We start from the raw sequence: 24,743 nt of genomic DNA, 5'->3' as shown, positions 1-24,743 counted from the left end.
CCGTTTGTTGCCTCATGACTAGTACTCTAGCTTGTGTTGATCCGTATTTTTTCAAAGAGGAAATGGCTACCTCAAACCAGATCAGTGTATTCGATAGTCCAGAACACAACCCAATAGCGACAGTCTCTTGGGTTTTGGCATTATGCCATTAATGAGTTTATTGAAATAACGAATTCCTAAAAGTTTGAAGAATTTCAAGTCAGACAATGGATCAATAAACTCATAGCGAAATCACAAACGAGATGCTCCCCCAGATGGCAGATTTGTCTAAGTATTTTATCCCATACATAAACCTACCCTTTTCATCAATAATCTCTTTTCAATAGATCTTGTAACATGTTCTCACGTGAAAAGTCCGAGACTTCTCAATTCTCAGCTTCTTTTCTGATAATACAAAACTTCCATATACTCTCTAGTAAGCGCGAACCCACTAATCACGAGCATAAATCAAGGACGAACTAGGTTAATTTCTACTTCAATCCTACCAACGCTGATATGCTTTCAACTTCAAGTTTCAATAGACTGACTGTCATGTTAGACTTTGCAATTGTGAGTTTACATGGCAAAGCCACATATTGTGGCGTATGTTCTGTGATACGATAATGGTCACCTCCGCATGCACGCATGACATGGTTAATATTTCACACCTTCATTAAATGGCTCACAAAAATCATCCATAAATCTAGCATCATGACTCAAGACTTTAACTGGAATCTCCTAGGACTTAATAAACGAGAATTCACTGCCTACGCAAATCTTCTTGCACTTCGAAACGATGGACAAGTTGAGCCAGTCTCCTTGGGCACGGAGCTGTCTGACAAGAACGAGTCTACTACCGACAGCGATGCGATTAGTGTAGACACAAGCTACCATGACCAAATTTCAGATTCAGGATATCATCAATTGAAGACAAAGTTCCTGGATTGCCTGGCGGAATTGACTGCTAATAGAAAAGGCGGCAAATATGTTGCATGTTCCAGTATGATGGAGGGCGAGGAGAATGTGACGCTTTGGATCACCCGAAATGGAGGCTTTCAGATTGTGGACAATATTTTCTTTGAGAAGTTAAGCAAGCGTCTAAGTGGCTTGTTCCACGGAAAAGGTACCTGTTAACCAATCAACCCTTGAGTCAAATCTAACTTTTTGTGAAGACTTGCCGAACCGAATAGTCGAGGAGGTGCTTTGGAATGAAATGTTGGCGTATTATGAAGACCGTCTCGAAGAAACTTATATTCCGAACCTGAGACTGAGCCTCAAGAGTTGCAACACCACATTAAACGATGACAATAACGACAGGTTCGCTACAGCACGTAACGAACTTTTGGTTCTTCAAAATCACACCTTTGCTAGGCTAGAGGCGGGTCAGAGGTTGATCGACAGAAATGGCACGCTTGTCACAAAAGCATATGAACTACGAAAGAGCAAAGTCGTCGAGGAGCTTCTCCAAACATCTCCGAAGTCTACGAAACAAACTAGAAAACTATGGATTGATATTTGTTTTCTCGGTAGGCTTCGGGTCATACTTGAGAAGTTCAAAGAGGTTTCTCTCAAGCTCCCAAGTTTCAGCAATGTCACCATAATCCCAGTGACCGGTGATAGGATACCGCAAAAGGCGCTCAAGGATGCACTCAAGCTAAGAGAGACCTTGAATCTCCTTGATCAACCGACCGACACCTTGACAGTTGAAACTGTGATCGGGCCAAGCTGGACTGTTGCCAAAGCTGAGCGGGAGTACGGGAAGTTGCAAAAGCAGGCACTTAACATACATGCTGAGATTCAAATGATTCTGTTCTTGAGTAAGAATGAGCGGTTATTGGATCAATCATTCGCCTATTTTGGTTGCAGCAAGTATAGCTGTTTCATGTGCTCGCGTTTCCTTAAAGCATATGGCAAAATTGGTACAAGAGGTTGCCATGGACGACTATTCAAACCCTGGACGGTACCCGAGGTAACAGGACTAGCTTCTAACCAGGCGGATAAAGTAGCCAAATCAGTGATACAAGTGCAAAAGGACATTGAGAAAGAATTGAAGTCAGACTTCGACAAAGCAGTACGACTTGAAAAAACGTCTGTTGTTGGTGGAAGCAGCATATTCAGTGACCCCAAGGCTGAAAATTCAGGTAAGCACCTGGTAATAGAGCGAAGAAAAAAGAAAATGGAGCAAGAAAGAGTTGCTGGGCTATTCAATAGGTAAGAAGGATCGAGATATAATCTTTCATTTGTTGAAACTGTTATGCAAGAGCTGAGACCCGGACAGATTATCGGTAGGAAAGAGTGATGCCGCTTCCCCGAAGCCTACCTGGGGAAATCTGTCAGACGGCACATTGGTAGAGTCAGAAGAACTTGGTGAATGCAGCACCTGTGACATCGCGACATCGCGACTGTGCAGTATCTGTAATATAGATTTCTATTGCAGTGAATCATGCGAAACCAGGACACACGGGTCGCATGTGTTCACGTGTGCCAAGCGACCGCTCACCTCGGCTGATTATCTATATAGAAATATATCTGAGGATACCATTCCTGATGAGGAGGAAGTGCTTGAGGATTTTGGTTTCAATCATCTGTCGTCATTTGCCGATCGATCTAACCTTTTGGGGCTTTATAAGGGGTTGTGGCTCGGCGGTGTCCCAGTCGAAGACATTCACAGATGGCAAGTTGAGAGTACCCTTATTGCCAACATCAAAAAGCACTTCTATCAAATCAGCGAAGCTAACCGAGGGGGGTATTTTCCGTGGTTTCTGGACAATCTACATATTTTAGAGAAACCATTAACTCAAGAGGAGTCAACTCAGAATCTGCTAGCCACATTTTACGACCAAGCCCGAGTTTGTTTGGACAAAGAAGACCAGCATAAACAGCCAAGTCAACTAAAACCCGAGGCCAAGATGCAATGCTATGAACTTCTAGCTATGGCTCTTCATATGATACATCCAAATCCTATCCAAACGAACTGGTACAACTTTGGCTTTTGCACTTGCAATGGCGAGCGAGAGGAAAACGCGCTTGGAGTGCTCTATGCACGATTACTACTCGGGAATGAACTTCTTGAGGACCTTCGAGGCAATACTCAACACTTGTTCTATGGTCCGGCGCCGCCAACAGCTACCTTTGCAGAGTTCTGGCATGCGTACGAGTCTGGTACATTAATCGAACTCATAGACTCCAAAGGTCTGACAAAAATGCGATTAGAATTCAAGTTCCTGGAACGGTTTCTATCGGAATCACCCTCCGGACCACAACCTTCAGTCTGGTCTTTGAAACAGTGCGTAGCCATTAACGATCTCGCCGAGTTTCCACCAAATGCAACACTACAAGTGGATTATGGGTTCATGAATTGCCAGACTTTTGAGGAAACCTGCATTCTGTTGGAGATTTACAAGAGACTTCTGAGAGAGGCAAATCCGCTAGAACTTCACGAAGCTTGTTTGGCCGGTAAACTCTTTGAGTTTGCGGAATCATATCATCATATGGATGAGGGTCATAGGATGGTGATGAGGAATCCATACCCTTTGCGACGGAAGTGAGAATTAGCTAGTGCACCTGCGGGTTTTTTTCATTCACGACATTCACTATCTACTATCCCTTCACAAAGCAACAGTTAGTTCTATCTGAATAACAATATCTACATACCTTACAATCAAGCCCAAGACCAAAGCAGACACTCCAAGTGCAATACCCAGACTGAGTGAGGGTAAGATCAAGCCAAACCTAATCTCGTGTGTGCAACCCCTCGCTTTTGAGACCAGGATGAATTAACACACCCCAATATATATCCAATTCAGCAATCTTCTAACACATACGACCATAGACTGAAGAGAATTGGGCATCCCGTCCGCTCTGCCATACACAAGCTTCAGATCGGTGGATTAGTAGTTGGGTGGGTGACCACCAGCGAATCCCCACTGTTGTATGTTCTTTTTGCTTTTTCGGCGGGGGATATTCGTCGTCGATATTTCTTGGAGGGCGACAAATAGTAGATTCGTGATGTTGGGTTTATATTCGACTTTTGGTTCGGTGTGAGTTGGTGATGCATGATTGACGTGTGTGATGATGGAGAAAGAGGATTGTTTTTGAGAGAATTTCTGGCCTGTGTATTGTATGGTACTGATCAGACCATCTATATCTTTTAGCTAGATTAGTTTCCCTATATCGGCACTCGCTTCGTTTTGGTACCATTCGTCTGGAACATACAGTTGTTTATAAATAGGGTTTGTACTAGATGTGGTAAATGATTTCACCAATACTTACTCCTGACAGAAATCAAAGTAACATCTCACTCATCACAGCACATCAGTGGGTCACAAATTAGGAGTAGAAATATTCTCTCAATTATGCGTATAGTGTATTATATATATATGACTTCAAAACAAACAAATTAATATCCCGCAAAGAATGAGGCAATGCAAAAATGAGAGAAGAAAAGAAAGAACGAAAGAGAAATCAAAGACCTACCTAGAGTACTCACCCTACTTACTCAATAGTCTGAAACCCCGTAATCCTATCCAAAACTCTCCACTCCTCTTTCTTCTCCTTCTTTTTCCCAGGCACCAATTTCCTTAACCTATCCGTCCCCCTCTTCATCACCGCGCCCAACTTTCCTCTCATCCCCTTCCCCTCACATCCCTCCTTCTCCTCACACCCCAAAACCCTCTCTTTAACCACCAACTCCCCTTTCTTCTCCCGTCTCCTCTCTCCCCTTTCTCTCTCCTTCTTCTCCGCTTTCTCCCGAATCCACGTCCTCACCCTCTTAACACTCATCCTCACTCCCCTCCTCCTCCTCTCCAACCCTCCACTCATCATCGTAAACGCAGACCTATCACTCATACTCACATGTTTCTCATCATAGTGATTCGCCGCCTGATGATCAAAATACCAATGCGTATACATCGATGCACCACGGGGCTCGAGTTCTGAGGCTGGTGTCGCGGGTTCGATTTCGAGGGTGTATTTTGCTTGTTCTTGAGCTTGTTCTTGAGCTTGCTCTTGAGTTTGTTCCTGAGACAGAGCCTCAGGAGTCAAAGGCGAAACGGGCGAACCAACCCCGCTCCCACGAACAGCAAATGCATCTTCGGGCGAAACGGTAAAGGAAGGAGTATGCACTAAAGGAAAGATGTCAGAATCGGATTCGGTGAAGATACTTACATGGGGTCTTTGAACGGCTCTCTGTGCGAGGGTTCCTCTGCGTTGCAGCTGTGCTTGTTTTTGGCGACGAGCGAGCGTGGGTTCGCGGAAGAGGGCTCGGTTGAGGGTTTGTTGGACGTGGGAGTCTAGGTGCGGACGTTCTTGGAGGGGTTGTCCCGGGGTGCGAGTTTGTTTGGGCATGGTTGGGTGGGTGATGGTTGATTCGCTTTGTGAAGTTCAGAGTGTGGGTTTGATGGATGTTGATGTATGTGTCTCGAGAATTATTTAGTGTAGATAATATATGATCGACTGTGAATATAAACGTAAAGGCAGATAGAAGATGAGATGTGTAACTTAGAATGTTTTCGTAAAATGGAAAGGAAGAAAACATGTCGCGGCACAAGAGGCATTTTAAAGGACGAAGGGCATTGTTCTGTCAATCTCATTGTACTCAATTCTCCCTTGTTAGGAGATAAAGAAAGCTTCACAATAGGATTGTAGTGAATGGAAAAGACAAGTATCTTTATTCAGCAGAACAAGAAAACTTAAAATAATTCCAAAAAAATCGAAATCCTTTGCACTGCTTTGTTCTATTTCGGTTCATCATCTAGAATCTAGCATGCATTGTGTATTTTGCCAGTATCACCAACCACACAAACTGCCACCTACTTGATCAAACGAGAGAGAGAGGGGCATGGCTCATCCAGTATCTATCCACCAACTCATCCCCTTGAATTCAAAAGCAGACTGTCCAAACATAAAAATTGGTGCACGTCTACTAATACCAAGAATGAAACAGAAGTATGAGGACTACCTCTATAACTTAAGGTTATACTCGTTTGACCTATCCAGTTGCTGAAGTAGGAAAGTATGCAAATGCAATGTGCAAAAGAGAGACGGAATATATCAAGGAGGCGGTCCAATTCAGCAGACAGTTCGTTAAGCAAATCATAGATCCAGAAATTTGATTTATTCGTGCAAGCAACGAGTTCATATAATCATTTGCTTTCAATACATCTGTTCAGCTCCCCCATATGCTTCTATTTCCAGCATGTCTTGCGTTCATCATCCCCATACATTTCGATTGTCAATAGGGCACAGCTAAGACTGAAATCTACTATATCATTTCGTTCTCATTCCATTTTTGCTATTTATTTTCCCCAATCCAAACGCCAGCCAGCTTAAAGCCATGCAGACCAGACCAGATCGTAACAGACCGACCATATACATATCGTTCAGTATGCGTGATCCCATCTACCCATTACGAGAGACCTAGATAACAGCTTCCACGCTCCTAACCTCTCTCCAATCCCCTAAAGTGTAGATTCGCCTTACTTCGCAACAGCTGCGCTCAGAACTTGTGTTCTGAAGAATCCTCCCTTCGTCCTCTCAATTACTTGTTGGTATACACTGCTTGGTGGGTGGTTCATGACAACTGTTCCTTCCTTGTAATCAATCTTGGCGTCAACTCTGGTATCTCTGATGAGATTGACAATCCATTTTTCACCATCATCTTGGTTCAAACCCAATCTTGCACTCAAATCCTTGATATCAATTCTTTGATGGATCTTGCAGTAGCTCTCACTGATCAAATGTCTTGCGGCCTCAACAAAGTTTTCAGAGGCGGCGACGAGGAAGAAATCGGAACGGAGAACTTCCTCAGCTTCGGAGAGTCTCTTTTGTGCTTCCTCGAAATCGAAGTCAAGGTATAAAGCCTTGATGAAATCGGTAACGGGGTCCGAGTATTCGTAGTTCTCTTGTTTAACAATACGAATAATATCTTTGAGTTGTTTCTGATATTGACCAGTGTTGCGTGTACGGTTACGGTTGGTAATGACTGCAGCAGTCAAGTATCTAAGAATCCATGGGCAGGCGGTTTGAATGGTGTTGATGAATGCTGGGGAGAAGAAGAGGTCGCAGATAACATCACGAGCGGGTTCGTGGTTGAAGAATGGGAACAAAGCCCAGTGGATGAGCCAGGTGCGGTGATGAAGTTGTGCGAGAGGTTTGTTGAAGAGTTTGGTCTCGATCGATTCCTTCACTTTTTGGACTTCCTCCATAGCGGATTCCCAGTTTCCAGTCAAGATCTCACAAGCCAATTTACCCCATGTTGCTGCAGTGACTTTGTCATCGTCGGTAGAGAGGACTCTGAATTGGTAAAGGAGTTCGGCAGCCGCTCCGTAGTTTCCACAGCTGTATTGGAAGTTACCAAAGTCGTATAAGACGTTAACCATCTCAATTGTGACCTGTTTCTTTGTTAGGTTAAATTTTCAGTGACACAAAATTCCCATACGTACATCATGCTCCTTCTTCAAGAACTCCAAGTTAGCAACCTTGTCGCTTCTCAGTCCAGTAACAACATCCTCTCTGCCTAACAGATCTGTGATTTTTTCGCTCTCTTGTCCGAAAATTTCTAATCTTTGAAGAATTTCTTGTCTCTTATTCGCGTATTCCTTTGGTGCTTCGTCCACACCCTCGATTTCGCAGTGGAGACTGGCAACATAATCTGTCATGTTGGTCTTCTTCAACAATTCGAATTTTGCCTTTGTGATTTCTGGCGATGGCTCGTCATCTTGGTCACCGACAAACTGTAGCAAAGGGAAGATTAAATGTCTGTCGAGGTGGGTGATGAGTTTGGGAAGGAGATCGTTCTCTTTGGCGATTTCCTCGGGGCTCTTGGCCGCTGCTTGAGCAGCATCATTAAGAAGGTCATTCGCAGTCGTGGGAGTATTGTCCGCCATGATTGCGATCCTATTGTGCTGTCGTGAGTTGGAAATAGTGGTGGGGTTCACGCTTTCGCAGGATAAAGATGTCGGAATTTGATGATTGTGTGCGCCCGCCTACAAAATTTTGCGCTAGTGGAGGGTAGCTTAAATTATTAGCGTCTTTTTTTGTCTTTGAGAAGTTCGCGACGTTCGAATGAAGTTTGGGGAAGATAATTGATCAAAAAATCAATCTTTCCACAACCTCATATCCCTTACGATGTCACTACAGTTCCTTAGACCTATGGCTTTGCCTAGACCAACCACTTTACGATATTTCCTTGGTGTTGCTAGACTATCTACGAACCCCTCTTCCTCGAGCCCAAGAAAGGAAGCAATTTCAACCTCGACGCCAATTCCCTCACAAACTACACCTGCGACAGCCCCGAATCAACCGTACTATGTATCTCGAACGCCGTCCAAACAACTGCCAGTATATGCACTTTCCAAAGCAGGTGGTAACTTGAGGCAGACAAAAATTAGAAAGATTGAAGGAGATATCATGAAGTTGAAGGAGCAATTAGAAGAGGCATTCACCGACAAGGAGATTCGGGTCAATCAATTGGCGAAGCATATCATAATCAAGGTATGTTGTGTAGTCCTTATGGAGGTTTAGTCCATGAGTTTACTGACCATATCACAGGGGTGGTGCAAACTGGAAGTAAAGGAGTTCCTCAAGGAGCGACATTTTTAGTGGGAGACTTGCAACACATTCATGGACGAGAAAGAATTTATACGGGTTTAGTTGTTTCAAAAGCAATATTTTGCTTTGATTATCATTCTACACACTCAATGCCTATATGTACAATACACTCTTACTTTTCAAGAGAACCCATCACCCCTTGTACACAAACCAATACCAGCCATACCACAAGAATCACAGACATCAAGAAAATGCCACGCTTGGCATGCAGATATATCAAATTACAAACGCCGACTCCATACGCTATTAATTCATGCGTCTATGAACCTTAATACATATATGAAAACCCAACCACTCATTAGCCAAGACTTGTAAAAGTGCACAATTGTCGCAATGCCTCTTTCAGCCTAGGCTGTTTGCGTTCATGTAGTTTTATTATTCGTTCCGTCGTTGGCATTCCAGGTATGGGTATCATAGAGGTCGGATCTTCGGGGTCTCGTGCCTTTTCAGCCAGTCGGCGTAATATTCCAATTCCACCAAGAACTATTTGTAACATTGCCTCTTCCTCTGCCGTTTTAGGTACGGCAGAAACTCTGCCATGCGATGGACCTTGTGGAGCTTCGTGACATAATGTTAATACAAGGTGTGAAAGATTCTTTGCAAACCCATCCTCTGAAGTCAACCAAGCTTTTGCAATGCCACTGTCGTATCCTGGTGCAAGGTTTGCCAGAAGCTCCGCAGCAAGTATGCCTTGCATCAACATTGGCTTTCGGGCTTCAACCAGAGGTAGGAAGGTTCCCCGTTTAGGATCTTTTTGCTGATCAGGTATCACCGAGATAGACAGAGCGAATGTTCTTGTCAGAAGGTCAAAAGGTGGAGACGAAGACACGTCAGAGGCAAAGATCGTTTTGTAATGGGTTCGGTTTGGTTCATCCCGCGCAAGAAGCTTGGCAAGACTATCAACGGCAGGATAGATATAATAATGAATAGTTGGGTCGTACTGCGAAAATGTGATTTTGTCGGATCCCATTACGTTTGGGGGCGGGCAGGGCGCAAATGCTAATAGGAAATGCAATAAACATAACGCTTGTTCGCGACCAGGTAACTTGATCTCATGTGCAATGTTTGATAGTAATATAACACCGTCTTTCATAAATTCAAGCGTGTTCTGGTTGGTCCTAAGTAGCATATTTCGAGTTCCCAGATACCGTATTACCACGCAGAAGAATTTAATAACAACCTCTTCTGCAAGGAACAAAAGATTTGGTTCGTGAAATGAGAGGTTGCGCAAGATACTAGTAATGCAAATCAGCTTCTCGACTGCTCGGTCGACCTGATATTCCTCCGATCCAAAAGGTGGAATATCTTGTACGGCATGCTTCTCAGCCTGGCAGGCGCGAACGACATCTTCATATGAATTTATGAGCATCATATCCGATACCTCTGCCGCGTTTTCGGCTAAAAGTTCAACCTGATCCTCGGCGCAATCCACCAGTGTCTCAACCAAATCATCACATTTCATCAACTCTATTGGTAGCCGTTGTTCGGAGGACACCAAGGCCAGAGTATCTAAAGCCAAACGTACTTCGGCATGTAGTCCGGATTGAAGGCTCATGGTCAAGGCATGGACGTCGATGGTACCAATTTCAGTCAATGGTGGAAAATCTGGCTTTAATTTCAACAAGGAAGTCCCCTCGCCACGGAGAACCTCCAAATCGAGGGCGCCCCCATTTTCATCAGGAATCCGCGAAAAGACCTTCAACTTCTCAGGAAGGACTACGTTCATTAGCTCATCTTGATTTGGCTCATCTAATGACGGCACCATGTTAGGATGAGGTGATGCCAATGATATACTGCCAGACTTGGGTATTGAGGCTGGAGACGGTATTGGGTAAATGCCGGTATTTTGCGGCGGGGTGGCCTCGACACTCCTCGAGAGACTGTTCCGAGCATGGCTTTGAGATCCTAAAGGATGTACTGGCGGGGCTTGTGGGGTTGAGAAACCATTCATGACAGGTTGTTGAGGATGATGTAGAGGTGTCATTTGCTTCATGGGGGTAGTTTGTTGCTGCTGGAGATGCTGCTGTTGGGCGATCTGCTGTTGCATGTAATGTGATGCTTGCATAGAGTTCGATGGAGGCATTTGTTTGGTGGGCGACATTTGGGGTACGCCGATAGCACCGCCCTGCTTCATTGCGGCTGCTCTCTGCCTTTGCATATTGGATTGAAAAGCCTCCTCGAACGCAAGAAGATTTCTCTCATATAGAGCCTTGAGTTGCGGAGGCACGTTTTGATATCTCAAAGGATGTATTTGAATGGCTTGCGCAATTTGTCCCCATGCATTTTGGGCCGTCACATTCCTGTATCCTCCATATTTGGTAACTGCCGCATACAAAACATAAATATTGATATGTCTATCACCTACAAATGGATTCGTCTCTAAAGGCAGACCCTTTGACAGCATGAAAGCAGCCAAGCTTTTGAGAAAATTGTTCTGATTTTGATTTTGGGCCATCGAAGCTTGCTGAGGTCGCATACCAGCAAATTGACCGTTTGGTGCTTGCATCATCTGCCCTTGAGACAATGGATTTACACCGGGCGACATGTTCTGTCGTTGCGCAGCATGTAGATTGCTCTGTTGTTGATGCTGTTGCTGTTGTTGTTGCTGCTGCTGAAGTGATTGTTGCAGTCGCATCTGATACATTTGCCTGGTTTGGTCCAAAGAAGTGTTCTTTTGTTGCGGTTGGTGATTTGGTGGTTGGGCCTGTTGATTATACATTTGAGGTTGTGACATAGCAGGTGGCATTTGTGGCGTCGACATCGCACTTTGCGGTGGTGCCGAAGTTCGTCCTGGTGGGGGAGTAAAATTTTGACCATAGGCAGGTGCATAGGGAGTGTTCTGGGCAAATGTACTACTTTGTGGTGTCTCGACTCGGCTTCCATGATCAGATTGTGAAGGCGAGAAGGGATGGGGAGAAGCGGTAGAAACTCGTTGTGGTACACCGCCAGGACGTAGCTGATTAGCCATGATTGGAGACGGACTAGCATTACTCGATCCATTTTGTAGATGCGAATATGGTGTCTGTTGAGGCGCATGTTGTGGGGGGACATTGTTGGGTGAAAAATTGGGATAGACAGCTTGTTGTGGAGTTTGTGAGCGAGATCCAGGTAGCATGCCCGAAGCTTGCCTGGGTGATGTACCTAGACTGTCTTCCCTTGGCCTTGGTCTCTTTGATGGAATAACAGGATTGGTTTGATACACGGGGTTGTTGAAGGCTGGCGACCCATTGCGCATTCCACCATTTTGCATTCTTTGTTGTAATTGTTGATTCTGGAATTGATTGGGATCAAAGGATGATGAAGTGGGCATAAAACCCGATGGGTCCATCATGTTTCCTCCGGTATTCGATTCGTTCATATGATTGAAGCCTGCGCCATTGTGGTTTTGGACGGCAGCGTCGTTCATCCAGGAGCTCATGTCTGTGGATGATAGTAGTGGCAACCCATCTGCAGATGCGCACAAGTGTTAGTTATCATCAAAGTTAAGTTTGAATCCATTGAAATCCAGTAGGATAAAGGAGCAGACGCAGAAATCAAAGATAGAATCTAGCGCGATGTAGTCGCGACGCGCTGATGGGTCAAATGAAGCAAAGGGGGAAACAATTGCTTCATCAACTTTATTATCAACCGCATCCACGATATTCAATCAACATGCGCATGAATAACTACAATATGTCTCGTGACATCCTTCTAACATAAGGATAGGAATGAGAGGAATGAAAGGCAAGGTCTTACCTATCGACGCGCGCTGTTGAGGTCCCAAATTGTTTTGACAGTCTCGGAGTCTCTCTTCACCTGAATTGTACGCTAACGTAAGATTAGGATTAGTGACTAAAAAAGTAACGCCCCAAAATAACCACGCTTCGTTAATGAAGATCAAAGGGGAAAAAAGACTTTCTAGAATTTCAGAAATTATCAACTCACCAACCAATGACGCGATGATGCAAATAGTTGAGTTGGTATAATGGAATTATAAATAAAAAAAAGAAGAATCGGTTATTTTCTAGAACAAAATATGTTGTGTCAGTCAATTATCCATGGCAATTGGAAGATCCAGAATGGTCGAATTGGTGGGTGCGTGGGTGGAATATGACTGTGAGTATGAAAATGAAATATTTGTGGTGATTTGATTGATGAGTGATGAGTGATGATTGATGCGATGACAAGAGATATTGTGTTCCAAAGTAATAAATGATTTGCAACATAACATTAGAGGAGAGTGAAAGCGTGACCAATTATGAGTGTAAGGATCCAAGGTCACGTTTGTGTTGGGTTGGAGGTGGAGATGGAGGTAGAGGTAGAGGTAGGTAGGTAGTAGCTTGATGGTTAATAATAAGGTACGGACCGTCAGTTGCGAATGTGCGGTAGTCCGGTGAGGTACGGTGAGGTAAGGCAAGGTAAGGTAAGGAGAGAAAAGGTATCAAGGCAGCGACGAAGCGGTAAGAAGCCCTACCGTACAACTTCTGCGGATTTGTAAGAATCAATGTGAGAATGCTTGCTGTAACACGTTGGTTGAATCAACTGGTGGACCGAATAAGCAACCCGAAGATATTTGAAATGCCTAGGCAGCGCGGAATGATACTCCAAAATGCGAATTGGAACTAATGAGAAGTCTTCCGGGGGAGGGTTGTGTGTTGCGTTGTTGAGTAATAAGGAGATTGTCAGATGAATGTCGCGACCTTCAACTGTTTCTTACTGATAGATAGATAGATGCTGTATTTTCCTTTCCTTTCCTCGGTCGTCGCTCCATTTTTTTAGAAAAAGAGAAAACGGCTAACGATAGTTAAGCCAATCATATCTTGATATCCTTGGCTCGAATTTGTAACCCTTCCTTCCGAAAAGATCATTCTATCATCTTCAATGAATTCGAATTGAAATTCGAGTCACATCAAAAACCGTATAGACTGATCCTTCATCAAGACCTAGATTATCCTTATTACTGTTAATACCTCTCTTCGCAACGTCCTAAAGATTCCTTGGTTAAGTATGTGTGTTGGACTAGTATGATTGATTCCCGGTCGTGCCTGTTCCTGATGCGGTGTGAAATTCCTGGTCGCTGTAAAGAAGAAGAAAAGACTGATGGAATAGAAGACAGAATCATGATGCCAGGGAGAGAATAGTAGGATGAGAGAAAAAAACAGGAGCAGAAGAAAAAGAGGGGGAGGGGGGTTTTATTTAACTGTTCAAAGGTGCAGGGCCAATTTGGAAATCACGTTTCCGATATAAGCTTTTGTATAATTCATTGCCTTACCTGACGATCCAGGAAAGATCAGATTGATGGGTCACAAATGCCGTCTCTGAAGGATATGCTGGTATGGTACTCGTTCCTTCTTTTACTTCTCTAGACCCATTTCAATTCTCCTCACATCATGGAGATACTAACCATATCACTCACACAAACACACAGACCAATGATACCCCTTCCAGATTATGCCTCTTGGGTTTGGGATGTGATGCGTGAGAAACGGGATTGGTAATTTGACCAGTGGACAGACAGGTGGGCATATGATATTCATTAGATATCTGCCTCGGAGCCGGCTATCCTTATCCGTCGTTGGTGATTGTAGAGACTCAATATCCCGTTGAAGGTTGCTGGGTGGAAGCACGAAAGCTTTGTGGAAGGAGAGATGCTTTTGACAGAATGGCGTTCATGTTGCTAGGGTTATTTGAGAAGAGTGCCTCAATGGTCTATCAAGCATGCATAAGACAGGGTCTGATGCCTTTAAAAGCCCAGAACAGTGTGGATGGATGGATGGATGGATAAATGTCCGTTAAATCACAGATTAATGAATGTCCAGGTGAGGAACGAGAACAAACGTCTAGTGGCACCATGGAAAAGGAAAAAGATGTCTCTTGTGTAATGTACGAGGTGAATACTATTGAGTTAACTCTCATTCTCATGTGTCTAAACATTCCCCTTCTCAGGATCTGAATAAGTGTCTGGTAGCTACCTCGTAACATTACTCACCTAGAGTTTCCCTACACTTTAGACACTTTCGTAGGTGGTATTAAAAGGGAGGAGTGCAGATGGTGTAACTGGGGCACAACATAAAAATGGATTAGCTTTTGATTTTAGTTTCGGCAGGCACGAGGCTTCTTGGTCGTCATTTCTTTCGCTTAAGGAAGTTTGGGAAACGCCGAGAAGGTTTTAATCCTTGTTGCTCCATTCAAATAAATATATAGAGGCATTGGAGCTTGGAAAGCTTTGGTGATATTATTTCCATGGACCCATCAAATCATTCATTAGCTTATCTACACCATTAATCAAACACAACACACGGTACATACGGTACGAGATGGTCAAGAGAAAGGCCAAAGATGTCGGAGATGAAGTTCATGTAGCGCCTCGGAGATCAAGTCGACAAAAAGTAAACAATACTGAGAGCTTGAACGAAAAGGCTACGACTTCATCAACTTCGTATTCCTCGGCACCGAATACCAAGAAGGAGATCAAAAAGGAGACGGCAAATAGAGATTCTCAAAAAGAAGCAAATGTTAATGGAGAAGTTACTGCACCAAAACCGACTGTTGTAGGTTGATTATTTTCCATACGTTCAATGTTCTCATAGTCTCCCGAGACTTATATACCGACCTAGCATTTACTGCTTCATATTTTGATTCACGAGGACCCTCTTGGACAAGCACGTGCTCTTCACAAATCATGCTTCACACCGACTGGTAGTGATTTTATCTCATGCTTTTCAATCATTTTAACAATTTCATTTTCTATCTTTGCGCTTTCGAGTTTAATTTCTGGGCCATTTTTAGAGTCCTACCAAATCCACAAAATCTACCAACCTGTCTCTACCAAATGGCACCAAATCTACTGCAACAGAAATCCTCTCGGGCGAATCCTCATCAACTCGTCAATATTGGCTAATGAAAGCTGAACCTGAATCACGTATCGAAAAGGGTCATGATATTAAATTCTCCATCGATGATTTGGCAGCCAAAACCGAACCAGAGCCTTGGGATGGTATGTTATTCCTTACACATGTATTACATGTAAACATTAATACTAACGCTTTGAAAGGAATACGAGCATATCCAGGTGTGTCACCTTGCCCCTCTGTTTTACAATACCATCACTTATACATAAATTAGCACGCAACAATCTTCGTGCGATGAAAAAGGGAGATTTGGCCTTCTTTTATCATTCATCATGCAAAGTTCCTGCAATTGTTGGAATCATGGAGATTGTTGAAGAACATTCTCCGGATCGTAATGAATCCCCATCAACCATATACTTTCGATTACCATACTAATGAGAAGAATAGTCTCAGCGCATAATCCTACGGCCCCGTACTACGATCCTAAATCGTCACCGGATGATCCCAAGTGGAGTGTCGTACACGTCGAATTTCGCCAGAAACTAAAAACCCCTATCACGCTCAAGGAAATCAAAGCTTGGTTTGAAGAAAAGGGAAATGCATTGAATAATATGCAAATGTTGAAGCTGGCACGGTTGAGTGTAAGCAAAGTAAGTAGTGATGAGTGGAGATTCCTGGTAGGTGAAATGGAGAAGAATGGGGATGTGATTAAGGAATAGAATTCTCAAGGCACGATCAGAGTGTGATATTTTAGGGATACTAAAATCTTCTTGAGGTGGATTAACGATGGATACTCACAATTGCACAATAATTGATATGAATTAATAATACTTCAAGCACAGCATTAAAAAATCTAGGGAAAATAGTGCAAGTCTCACTGAAAACCCGTCAAATTATAGGCACCACACACACAAAGTCGCATACTCAACATTCTATAATACACAGTTCAGTTCACTACAAATCTACCATCCCCAAAACCTATTGCACTTTATTTCCAACATCGATCTTCCCTTATACCTTTCTCCCCTACCCCTGTTTGCCTGTCATTATATTTTCCTCTCCTTTCTCATATTCCTCTTCAATTTCATACAAGATACCTCCTCATTCCTACCACCTATCACGCTCTTGAGTCTCTACATTCAGATCAACTTGTTTTTGATGTTTCATTATAAATATTGGAATAGAGAGGTTGTTTGTGGGTAGGAAGTATCTAAATGTTTGAATGATGGATGTATCGAATTGCTGTGTTAAAATAGATGGGATGGGATGGGATGGTAATTGTTGTTATCTGTGATGATTTGTTTGGTATGTTGTTCATCTGTTTACATGATAGGCTGCTCTTGTTTCTTTCTTTTGTTTCTCGCCTTTCATCTTTGTAGGTTGGTAGCGCTTCATGTTAATAGGTAGTGAAGGGATACTTGGTTTTGATCTAAGCTACACAGGTCTTAGTATGGATAAATTTGGGTTTGGTTGCGGTGAGTTGAGATTCGAGATTCGAAATGCGAGATGTGATGTGTGAGATTTTGAAGATGTGGGTATAGTAGAGGGAAGGGTGGTGCATTGTAAAGTCTCAGTGCGTTTGGCGCAGCTGGCTTAGCATTATGTATTATGATTTTTGAGACTGATGAGTGTATTGATAGTTTGGAATAGGCGAGAAATGAATGCGTGGGGGGAATACCTGCCTCTAGTTTGAGAGAAATAGGGTATGAGACTTTAGCTGATGTACTGGATCGACTGAGGATAAACATTGTAGAATATATGAAGACTGAACTTTTCATTTGTGTTTATCAAGACTTGAGAGAAATAGGGTGAATAGGGACTTGAAGTTTTGAACATGTAAATATGATCTATAAAGATTGTGTGATCTCAAGAGCTACCTATAGACCGTAATTTTCTAGCCAGCTCGAATACAAGGGAGACTGTTAAATTTACATACTTGGTAGGTTCATGAGTACTACTGTAGCAAGGTAATGTTGTATAGCAATCCTCATCTTTCCTGCAGTTTATTCTGATCAAGCATCTTCTCTAATCTCACTTTCCAACCTTGTGTCAAATATCTAAACAACTTCCTTTGCTAATCAAATAGCTTTAACCGACTGGAAACATAGTTCAATGGTAGAATACTCGTCTCTTAGTGTGGACGGACTGCATGTGGGGCACCTCTGAGTGCTTTCGTGGTTCGGACCTACCGTGAGTATGTGTGATGGGAGTTCGAGTCTCTCTGTTTCTAATAATCATTTTATTTTAGGGGTAGACTGCAAAGAAGAGAGGGCAAATAAACTGAGGAGCAGTAGAGCTGGGTACGCGAGAATGACTTGTGCAACAGAGATTTGTTGTTCGAGGATGATCTTTAATCTACTTCTTACCCTCTCGTCGCAAAACAACATATATAACAGGAAGCAAGAAAATACTGTTCGAAACCAAAATAAGAGCATGTGCCAGTTTGTGAATCTTTGAACAAGTGATATGTTCGCTCCGTGGTTTTCCTGCCCGCGAAGAGTGTTTGGTAGCCCCGATGCTTCGGTTTCCTCAAACAAACAGATGGACGAAGATAAATGGAATGAGTGATAAGCAGGACCCTCTACCTAGCTCACGAAAATACATAGATTCCATTTCATTTCAAATTCATTTAAACAGACCTCAAATGAAAGAGGGCATATAGGATGTCATAATTAACATACAATATTGGAAGTGTATGCAGATCAAGTACTGCTCGAGAGGCACTTCAGAACAAGTGATCTGTCGACAAAGGAACTAATCAAGTTAGGAAGGCAAAGAATCCATGAAAGTTGCGAGAACAGCAGAGGGGGAAGGTTATCAGAAAGGCACTAGTTAAGAGAAGAATGAATGAGCAGAACGCCAAAGGAAGTGAGTTCAAACTACTACGGATCCAAATACGCTGGCATTTCCACCGTACTGCCACATACAGTTGACGAACTGATGGCCCAAACTTTTAGATCTCATAGCAGCGGAAGAAATGGAAATATGACTAAGAAGGCAGCTTAGGAAAATAGTATGGCTAATTAGAACGATAGAACCACAATACATACGATACATAAAACTTTCGATGTAGTCGTTGTATTTATTCCAGTTTGATTTGAGATCCTCATCATATCAATGCCTTTAGTCATTTTGTACCACGGGCCTGGGCAAGCTCGAGGCAAGGTAATATAATTGACGTTGAGAATTCAACCCCGGATCGGAGATTAGATAATTGATGCATTACCGCACCACCGACTTTATAATGATTATGTAATTGATGTGATTGAGTGGGTCCGCAAGGCTGCAGCAACCGCTGAAAACTAGGGAAGAAGGCTACATCTGGATTCACTGTACAAGTGATATTGCTTTGGTTTACTTACTTTAGATCTTCGGTATCAAATCCTCTCTCTACTGTACAATATTCTCGAATGAACGCAGCACACGAGGATTTCATTCAATACCGACTTCCTGTACCTTCTTTAATTACGCTGACACAAAACTCTCACTTTCTATTGATTGTAATTCTCATAAACTTCACTTAAGCGTTTGCGAAGCAATTCGATAAAGCTCTTTGAACATCTAACTCTCACATAAATTTAGGTTAGACCACATAATTCGAGACTCATTCTATAAAGACGGGTATCATTGGGAAATAAATCTCAAGAGTTTGCAAAGATTTTATTGTCTTTCTAGCTTCCGCCATACAGTGATAGGTCACTATGAACGGGTCTACTAATGGGCACACTACAACTACCAACGAGGTATCAGGTTCTCATGCCAATGGAAACACGGCATTATTGTCACAAATCCACGAAGCCTTGAAACTTGTCCATGCTCCGTATTCATCCAACCAGTCTCGCCAACAAGCCTCGAGCTTCCTAGAGAATATCAAAGCCGAAGACGAAGCTCCTTATCATGGGTTTACCCTAGCATCCGATAAATCGCAAGAACCGGTCGTACGCCACTATGCACTGTCTCTTTTGGAGCATGCGATAAAACATAAATGGGCAGCATATTCGGAAGGGCAAGCAAGTGCGCTGCGGCAATGGGTCATTCAACTCTCAGAGAATTTGGCTCAAGAGGACCCCTCATATCTGCGAAACAAGACAGCACAACTCTGGGTAGAGATTGCGAAGAGGAGCTGGGGATCAGAGTGGATTGATATGGATAGGCTTCTCGTGGGTCTATGGGAGCTTCCAGGTACTGTGGTTTATAAGGAATTTGTTCTGTTTGTTCTCGAAACCCTCTCCGATGAGGTCTTCAACGGCGAAGACGCTGTCACGGTCTTACGCGAGGGTGCTCTGAGCAAGGCTTGTGTCGAAATCTTCACACCTGCAGTTGTACTATCAGAAGCATTCCCAAATCGACAGCTAGGTACCGTCTTGAGACATGGAGAAGAAGGTTGGCTTGTAAGAATTGGTGGATTGCTAGGCCAGTGCCTTCAACTGGACATTTCGAGTCCTCAGTATCAGAGCTGTGCAGTGAAGATACTGGCTGTTTATAAATCCGTGGTACCCTGGACCGTACCAAAAGCCATCTCCAGTGCTCAATGCGTGCAATATATGTGCAAATGTCTCGCTGCGCCCAGTACACCCGTGCAACTGGTAAGTTTAAAACAGTACCTGTGAAACTAGCTTCTAGAACTGATATCCTTTGTTAGGCGTCTGTTCAAGCTCTATTCGCACTTTATTCTCGTGTGCATTTTTCAGATGAAGAATTCTTAGAGCTTGTATGCCCGATGTATACCAGCGAAGTGGTTGGTCTACTACGAAATCTATTCCAATGGTCTGTGGTAGACGCAAATGATATTGACGATGAAAAGTATCTATTTGCTAAAAAGTTTTCTGAGGTTTGACACACTTTTGACAACCAACCCGTTCATACTGACCTCGTGTAGATGATGTCAAATCTCGGAGTCTTCATAGAATCTAAAATTTCAGCTATACCCGAATCTTGCGATCTTTCTAACCTCTTGAATCTTTTTCTTGCTATTGCTCAAAGTCAAAGCCTTGTCGTTTCGATACCCATTATTCTTACCTGGACAAAATTGCTTCGCTCGCCAATCATTGGAGGGTCTTCTTTTATAACACCTTTAATTGCTCCTCTTCTAGAACTTTCTAGTTCACGCCTCATTCGATATGAGAACATGCCAGATGACTGCGAAGATCCAGAGTACCTATTTCTACAGGAAGATATCGATACACAGCCTGAAAGACATGCATTTCTAGGAAACTATCGACGATATTGCTCTCAAATCATAGAGCTTGTCGTTCGGCAGAAGCAATCAGAGGCCATCTATCATATTTTAAGCCAAGTGGATAACTCTTTGCAGCACCTTTATGATGGGTGCCCCCCCTTTTCTGGTAGATTGCCTCCTCCCGCCCACCCCGATTCTAAATAGCATTTAATTGACCCAATCTTAGTGGAAAACTATTCCAAAACCTCGATAGCAGTACTACGAGTTGATAAGAATTTCACCGTGGTAGAAGCGGCACTCAAGGGATATATGAAATGGAGAGCAGGCCATGGCTCTGACCCTCAGCGAGATGTAATTACACGCACAACAAGATTGACACATCCAACTGACTATCAGCAGGAACAAGAGCGCACAAGTATAGAAGACAATCTAGAAACTTGGTGTCAACGATTACTGGAGCTCAAGTTTGAGGTCCGTTGAAGTTACACTTTTCTTGATCTTATCTAACCTCGTCACTAGGATCCAATCATCCAAAAGAGAATTATACAACTTGCCGTCGCCTTTTCAACCACGGCTTTAGATAAGAAAGTGGGCTTCATGCTAAAAGTGCTAGAACACATTTTGATGACACAACCCATGGAGTATCCAAACGCCTCAGCTTATACGGAAGCTGTGAAAGAGCTACAAGCAGAGTCTGCTTATGAGTTGCAACGACTAGCCGGAAAAATGCCTGATCAACTATTGGTGAGTTCTTTCAAATTAATTGAGATGTGTTTACTGACCGAGGCTCGCAGGACGTCTATGATCAACTCCAAGCAAAGGTCGATGAAATTATTTCTACCAGAAATCTCGACAAGAAGCGCCAGACATCTTATCAGACTTTCTTATTCACAATCATGTATGTTGCTCCTCACAGCCAAATATGAGATATCGGACTAATATTAGCAGCCACCGTAACTCTAAAATTGACCCAGAGATTCGTTTACAAAAGCTGCACGGATTTCTAACACCTGTGCAAGCAAGTTGGCAAGATTCAGAAATGAATCACGCGGTCGAAGGGTTCTCTGGGTTCTGTGACCTACTTGGGTTGAATCGCGTGAGAGACTTCCTTGTCACAAGGCGAGTTCATGAGATACAGGATTGGTCGACTTATCAGCTTGACTCGGAAGCTCAATCGATACAGAAAGATATGGAAGAAAGATTAAAGGTATGTTCAATACTGTTGAACTCAAGGGGCTATTACTAAGCTGAGTACAGGCACTGCCATTGAGAACTACAAAATCATTCCTAGGCTGCTCGACCGAGAAGCTTGAGAAAGAAGACCCCGCCTATAAGGTTTCCTGCACCTTATGGAGAGATGCGCTGCCAATTATATTGCCAACTCTTTTAAGATACTTGAGGTAAGAGTGGAACTGCTTTTTTTCGATTTTCTTACTAATTTTTATAGTCATGCACATGCCTTTCATAATCCTGCAAATTGGAATGAACTTCCCCCAGAGATGGCACCAATTGTTAGTCGAATTCTGACAGACCGCTTCTGGCAATCTGGAATATCGGTTGGAAGTAAAGATGACTTCTATGCTAGGGTTACTGGTACCAAATCTACCATGGAAGGTCTTGCATCATCTATACGAGGCTCAATTCGTACTGTTAGAGAGTCTTGTTACTCGATACTTTATTCTATGAGTCGTTTGGATGTTGATTTCTATGGCTTTAGCGAGCTTCCTGGACCACTCGCAAATGCTTTATTCGCAGATGCTCATTGCTTGTCTTCGCATCAACTTATTGCTTTGTTGAACGTTGTGCGACTCATGGTGGATGATTGTCCAGTAGAAGTTCGATCTCATTTTGTGCCTCCTATATTGGCTTCCTGCTTCGCTCAAATGGACGCTAAATGTAGTTCTGAATGGGAGAGATTATCTCATAAGGAAGTGGTTCCTGCGGATGGAGACACTTTGACCGAGGAAATGAAGGAAGAGAGCATTCTGCGACAGTTGACACATACATCTGTCATGATGATTGCTGGATTCCTCGATCCAGCACGACCAAGTAAATTGCCAAAAATCTTCACATATGTTACCAAGACTAACCCTTTGATAGATATCGGAAGCACACCCGCACCGAGGTCAGCCAAAGAAGCTTCGACATTCATTCAAAATCAAGCGAATTCATATCCAAGCATGAGAAAGTTTTGCTTGACATCACAAGCTATTTTAGAATCTCTTCTACTTTTCTTGACACACGCTATTCGCATGAGAGATACCCGTTGTTGCGGAGTTGTCCTCCGTGTTTTCCGATCTATTGTTCCCGAATTCTCCTCGGGCAACGATTCTTCTCTCGCTTCATCGATCAGAGAATTCATCAGCACCGAAGTATTAAAAGCTGCCATTTCGTCACTAAATGAGCCCTATTTCGTAGAACTACAAAAAGATCTCGCTTCTCTTATCGCATCGATTCTAGCTCACTATGCACCCGTTACAGATACCCCTAAACAAATCCTCCTCAGTCTACCTGGTATTCAAGAAAAAGCAGTAAATAAATGTATTGAAGCGTTGACAGTACAGGGTGTTCAACAGAGAACTCAGCGGGCGTTGATATTGGATTTGTTGAAGGATTTGAAGGGGGTTAGTATTAGTGAACAGGGAAGGATCTCGAAGAGTGCAAGTGTAGTGAGGAAGGAGAGGAGCAAAATGCAAGAGGCTTTTATGAGGGGACCGGTTGAGGATAATAGGAAGGTTAAGAGTGAGATTGATGATTTGGAGGGGGTGGCGGGACTTTTTGATAATTAGATGATTGGTGAGGGGGAGGATGGGTGGGTGGGAAAGGAAGGAATGGAAAAGGAAGGACAGGGAAGGACAGGGAAGGACAGGGTTGGAGAGAGAGAAGGAGATAATGATAAAAGGGAAAGGAACGGGGGAATAGAGGTCTGCTGAGAATATACACGTTACAAAAGATAAATCAGGAAAGTGCGTCGTGGATAGGGGTTAGGGTTGGCGATGGGGATGGAGTGCGCTGGCTCATTGATGGGTTTAGTGGGTGGGTTATTAGGTATAGGTACCTACAGATACAGCTACGGCTACAGCTGTGGCCTCAACCTGTCTATATTTCTTCATAATACTTTGCGTGGATAGTTACACAGACAGATAGGTATATCTCAAAATCCCTACTGGATATTCATCTATCTAGGTACTCGCAGTGTGGTTCACAGATAGCATATTGGTATTTATACATGTATCTATCTATCTATCTATCCATCTAAGATTCTACACACAGCGTATTGGATTTGTGGCGATGTTGATTGATTGTTTATTTTTTAGTATGTTTGTGAGCGTCATAGAATTTGCATATTGAATTCTGGATTCTGGATCTTTAATGAAGTAGGTATGCATGATAGATTGTTAGACTTACCAGAAGGACTCAGGAGTCGGGTCCTATCCTCAACGAGGGAATGTGAGTTGAAACTTGGAACTTGGAACTTGGATGGCGAGATTGTGGATTATGGATTATGGATTATGGATTTTGTGTATGAGGGATATATGGATTTCAGATAAACATGGGAGACATGGGACGAAGCTAAAGGGTTAGGGTTAGAGTGGGAGAAGACAGAAAAAAGCAAGTTTCTACTTAACGCCGTGGTCAGAGATTTGTGTCGTCTCGTCTCGTCGTGTCGTATGGAGATAGACGATGGAGATGGGTTAGATGAGATGATGTATCCCCTAGACTGCCAACAGAGGACACCTCGCTCTATTGACCAATCAGAACATCAGAAATTTGAGAATTCTCATCATCGAAATATGAGTTTTTTATAATAATTATCAACTGTTTATAATAATATCTTTTAAATCCATTTTATAATTATTTTTCTAATAAATTTCAAGTTTTGAATATATTATCAAGACTTTTAATTATATTATCATTTATTGAATTATTGATGGTTGAGCTTGTGCACGGACTATTTAAGGTGTCCTAAGCCGGCAGTCTAGGGGATAGTAGTAGGGTAGTAGTACAGTTACTACGGTAGATGCAAGTGTCCGGATTTAAGACAGGGGTGGGAGGGGAATTTCTTGGTAGTTGTGATTGTGATTGGCGGTTAGAGGAGAAAGATTGGGGGGACTTGGATGGAGAGAGGGAGAAGGGATGGATGG

At 43.0% G+C, this 24,743-nt stretch overlaps 7 protein-coding genes across 7 annotated transcripts; 4 read left to right on the top strand and 3 right to left on the bottom strand.

Annotated features, from left to right (window-relative positions):
• Positions 1-690: 690 nt before the first annotated feature.
• EAF02_010847 (uncharacterized protein) lies at positions 691-3,638 on the top strand (the record flags this gene model as incomplete). Its single annotated transcript, XM_038906895.1, has 3 exons — positions 691-1,102; positions 1,152-2,190; positions 2,258-3,638. The coding sequence occupies 3 exons, from the start codon at positions 691-693 to the stop codon at positions 3,525-3,527; spliced, it is 2,721 nt and encodes a 906-aa protein (XP_038753443.1). The 3' UTR covers positions 3,528-3,638.
• Positions 3,639-4,473: 835 nt separating this feature from the next.
• On the bottom strand, positions 4,474-5,325 carry EAF02_010846 (uncharacterized protein; the record flags this gene model as incomplete). Its single annotated transcript, XM_038906894.1, has 1 exon — positions 4,474-5,325. One exon carries the CDS (start codon positions 5,323-5,325, stop codon positions 4,474-4,476), a length of 852 nt encoding a protein of 283 aa, XP_038753442.1.
• Positions 5,326-6,076: 751 nt separating this feature from the next.
• EAF02_010845 (uncharacterized protein) lies at positions 6,077-7,865 on the bottom strand (the record flags this gene model as incomplete). Its single annotated transcript, XM_038906893.1, has 2 exons — positions 6,077-7,370; positions 7,422-7,865. 2 exons carry the CDS (start codon positions 7,863-7,865, stop codon positions 6,456-6,458), a joined length of 1,359 nt encoding a protein of 452 aa, XP_038753441.1. The 3' UTR covers positions 6,077-6,455.
• Positions 7,866-8,106: 241 nt separating this feature from the next.
• EAF02_010844 (uncharacterized protein) lies at positions 8,107-8,580 on the top strand (the record flags this gene model as incomplete). Its single annotated transcript, XM_038906892.1, has 2 exons — positions 8,107-8,472; positions 8,530-8,580. 2 exons carry the CDS (start codon positions 8,107-8,109, stop codon positions 8,578-8,580), a joined length of 417 nt encoding a protein of 138 aa, XP_038753440.1.
• Positions 8,581-8,887: 307 nt separating this feature from the next.
• On the bottom strand, positions 8,888-12,007 carry EAF02_010843 (uncharacterized protein; the record flags this gene model as incomplete). Its single annotated transcript, XM_038906891.1, has 1 exon — positions 8,888-12,007. The coding sequence occupies one exon, from the start codon at positions 12,005-12,007 to the stop codon at positions 8,888-8,890; it is 3,120 nt and encodes a 1,039-aa protein (XP_038753439.1).
• Positions 12,008-14,885: 2,878 nt separating this feature from the next.
• Positions 14,886-16,138, top strand: EAF02_010842 (uncharacterized protein; the record flags this gene model as incomplete). The annotated part of the gene is made up of 5 exons (XM_038906890.1): positions 14,886-15,119; positions 15,358-15,565; positions 15,623-15,640; positions 15,694-15,810; positions 15,867-16,138. 5 exons carry the CDS (start codon positions 14,886-14,888, stop codon positions 16,136-16,138), a joined length of 849 nt encoding a protein of 282 aa, XP_038753438.1.
• A 2,982-nt stretch (positions 16,139-19,120) lies between these two features.
• EAF02_010841 (uncharacterized protein) lies at positions 19,121-23,387 on the top strand (the record flags this gene model as incomplete). The annotated part of the gene is made up of 11 exons (XM_038906889.1): positions 19,121-20,005; positions 20,062-20,250; positions 20,299-20,764; positions 20,825-20,949; positions 20,998-21,069; positions 21,118-21,342; positions 21,393-21,496; positions 21,547-21,805; positions 21,856-21,998; positions 22,046-22,647; positions 22,699-23,387. The coding sequence occupies 11 exons, from the start codon at positions 19,121-19,123 to the stop codon at positions 23,385-23,387; spliced, it is 3,759 nt and encodes a 1,252-aa protein (XP_038753437.1).
• Between the last annotated feature and the right edge of the window lie 1,356 nt (positions 23,388-24,743).

The sequence above is a fragment of the Botrytis sinoallii genome, assembly GCF_014898435.1.
Source record: "Botrytis sinoallii strain Bc 23 chromosome Unknown BSIN_027, whole genome shotgun sequence".
Taxonomy (NCBI): Eukaryota; Fungi; Ascomycota; class Leotiomycetes; order Helotiales; family Sclerotiniaceae; genus Botrytis; species Botrytis sinoallii.
This window is presented reverse-complemented; position numbering and strand designations above follow the sequence as displayed.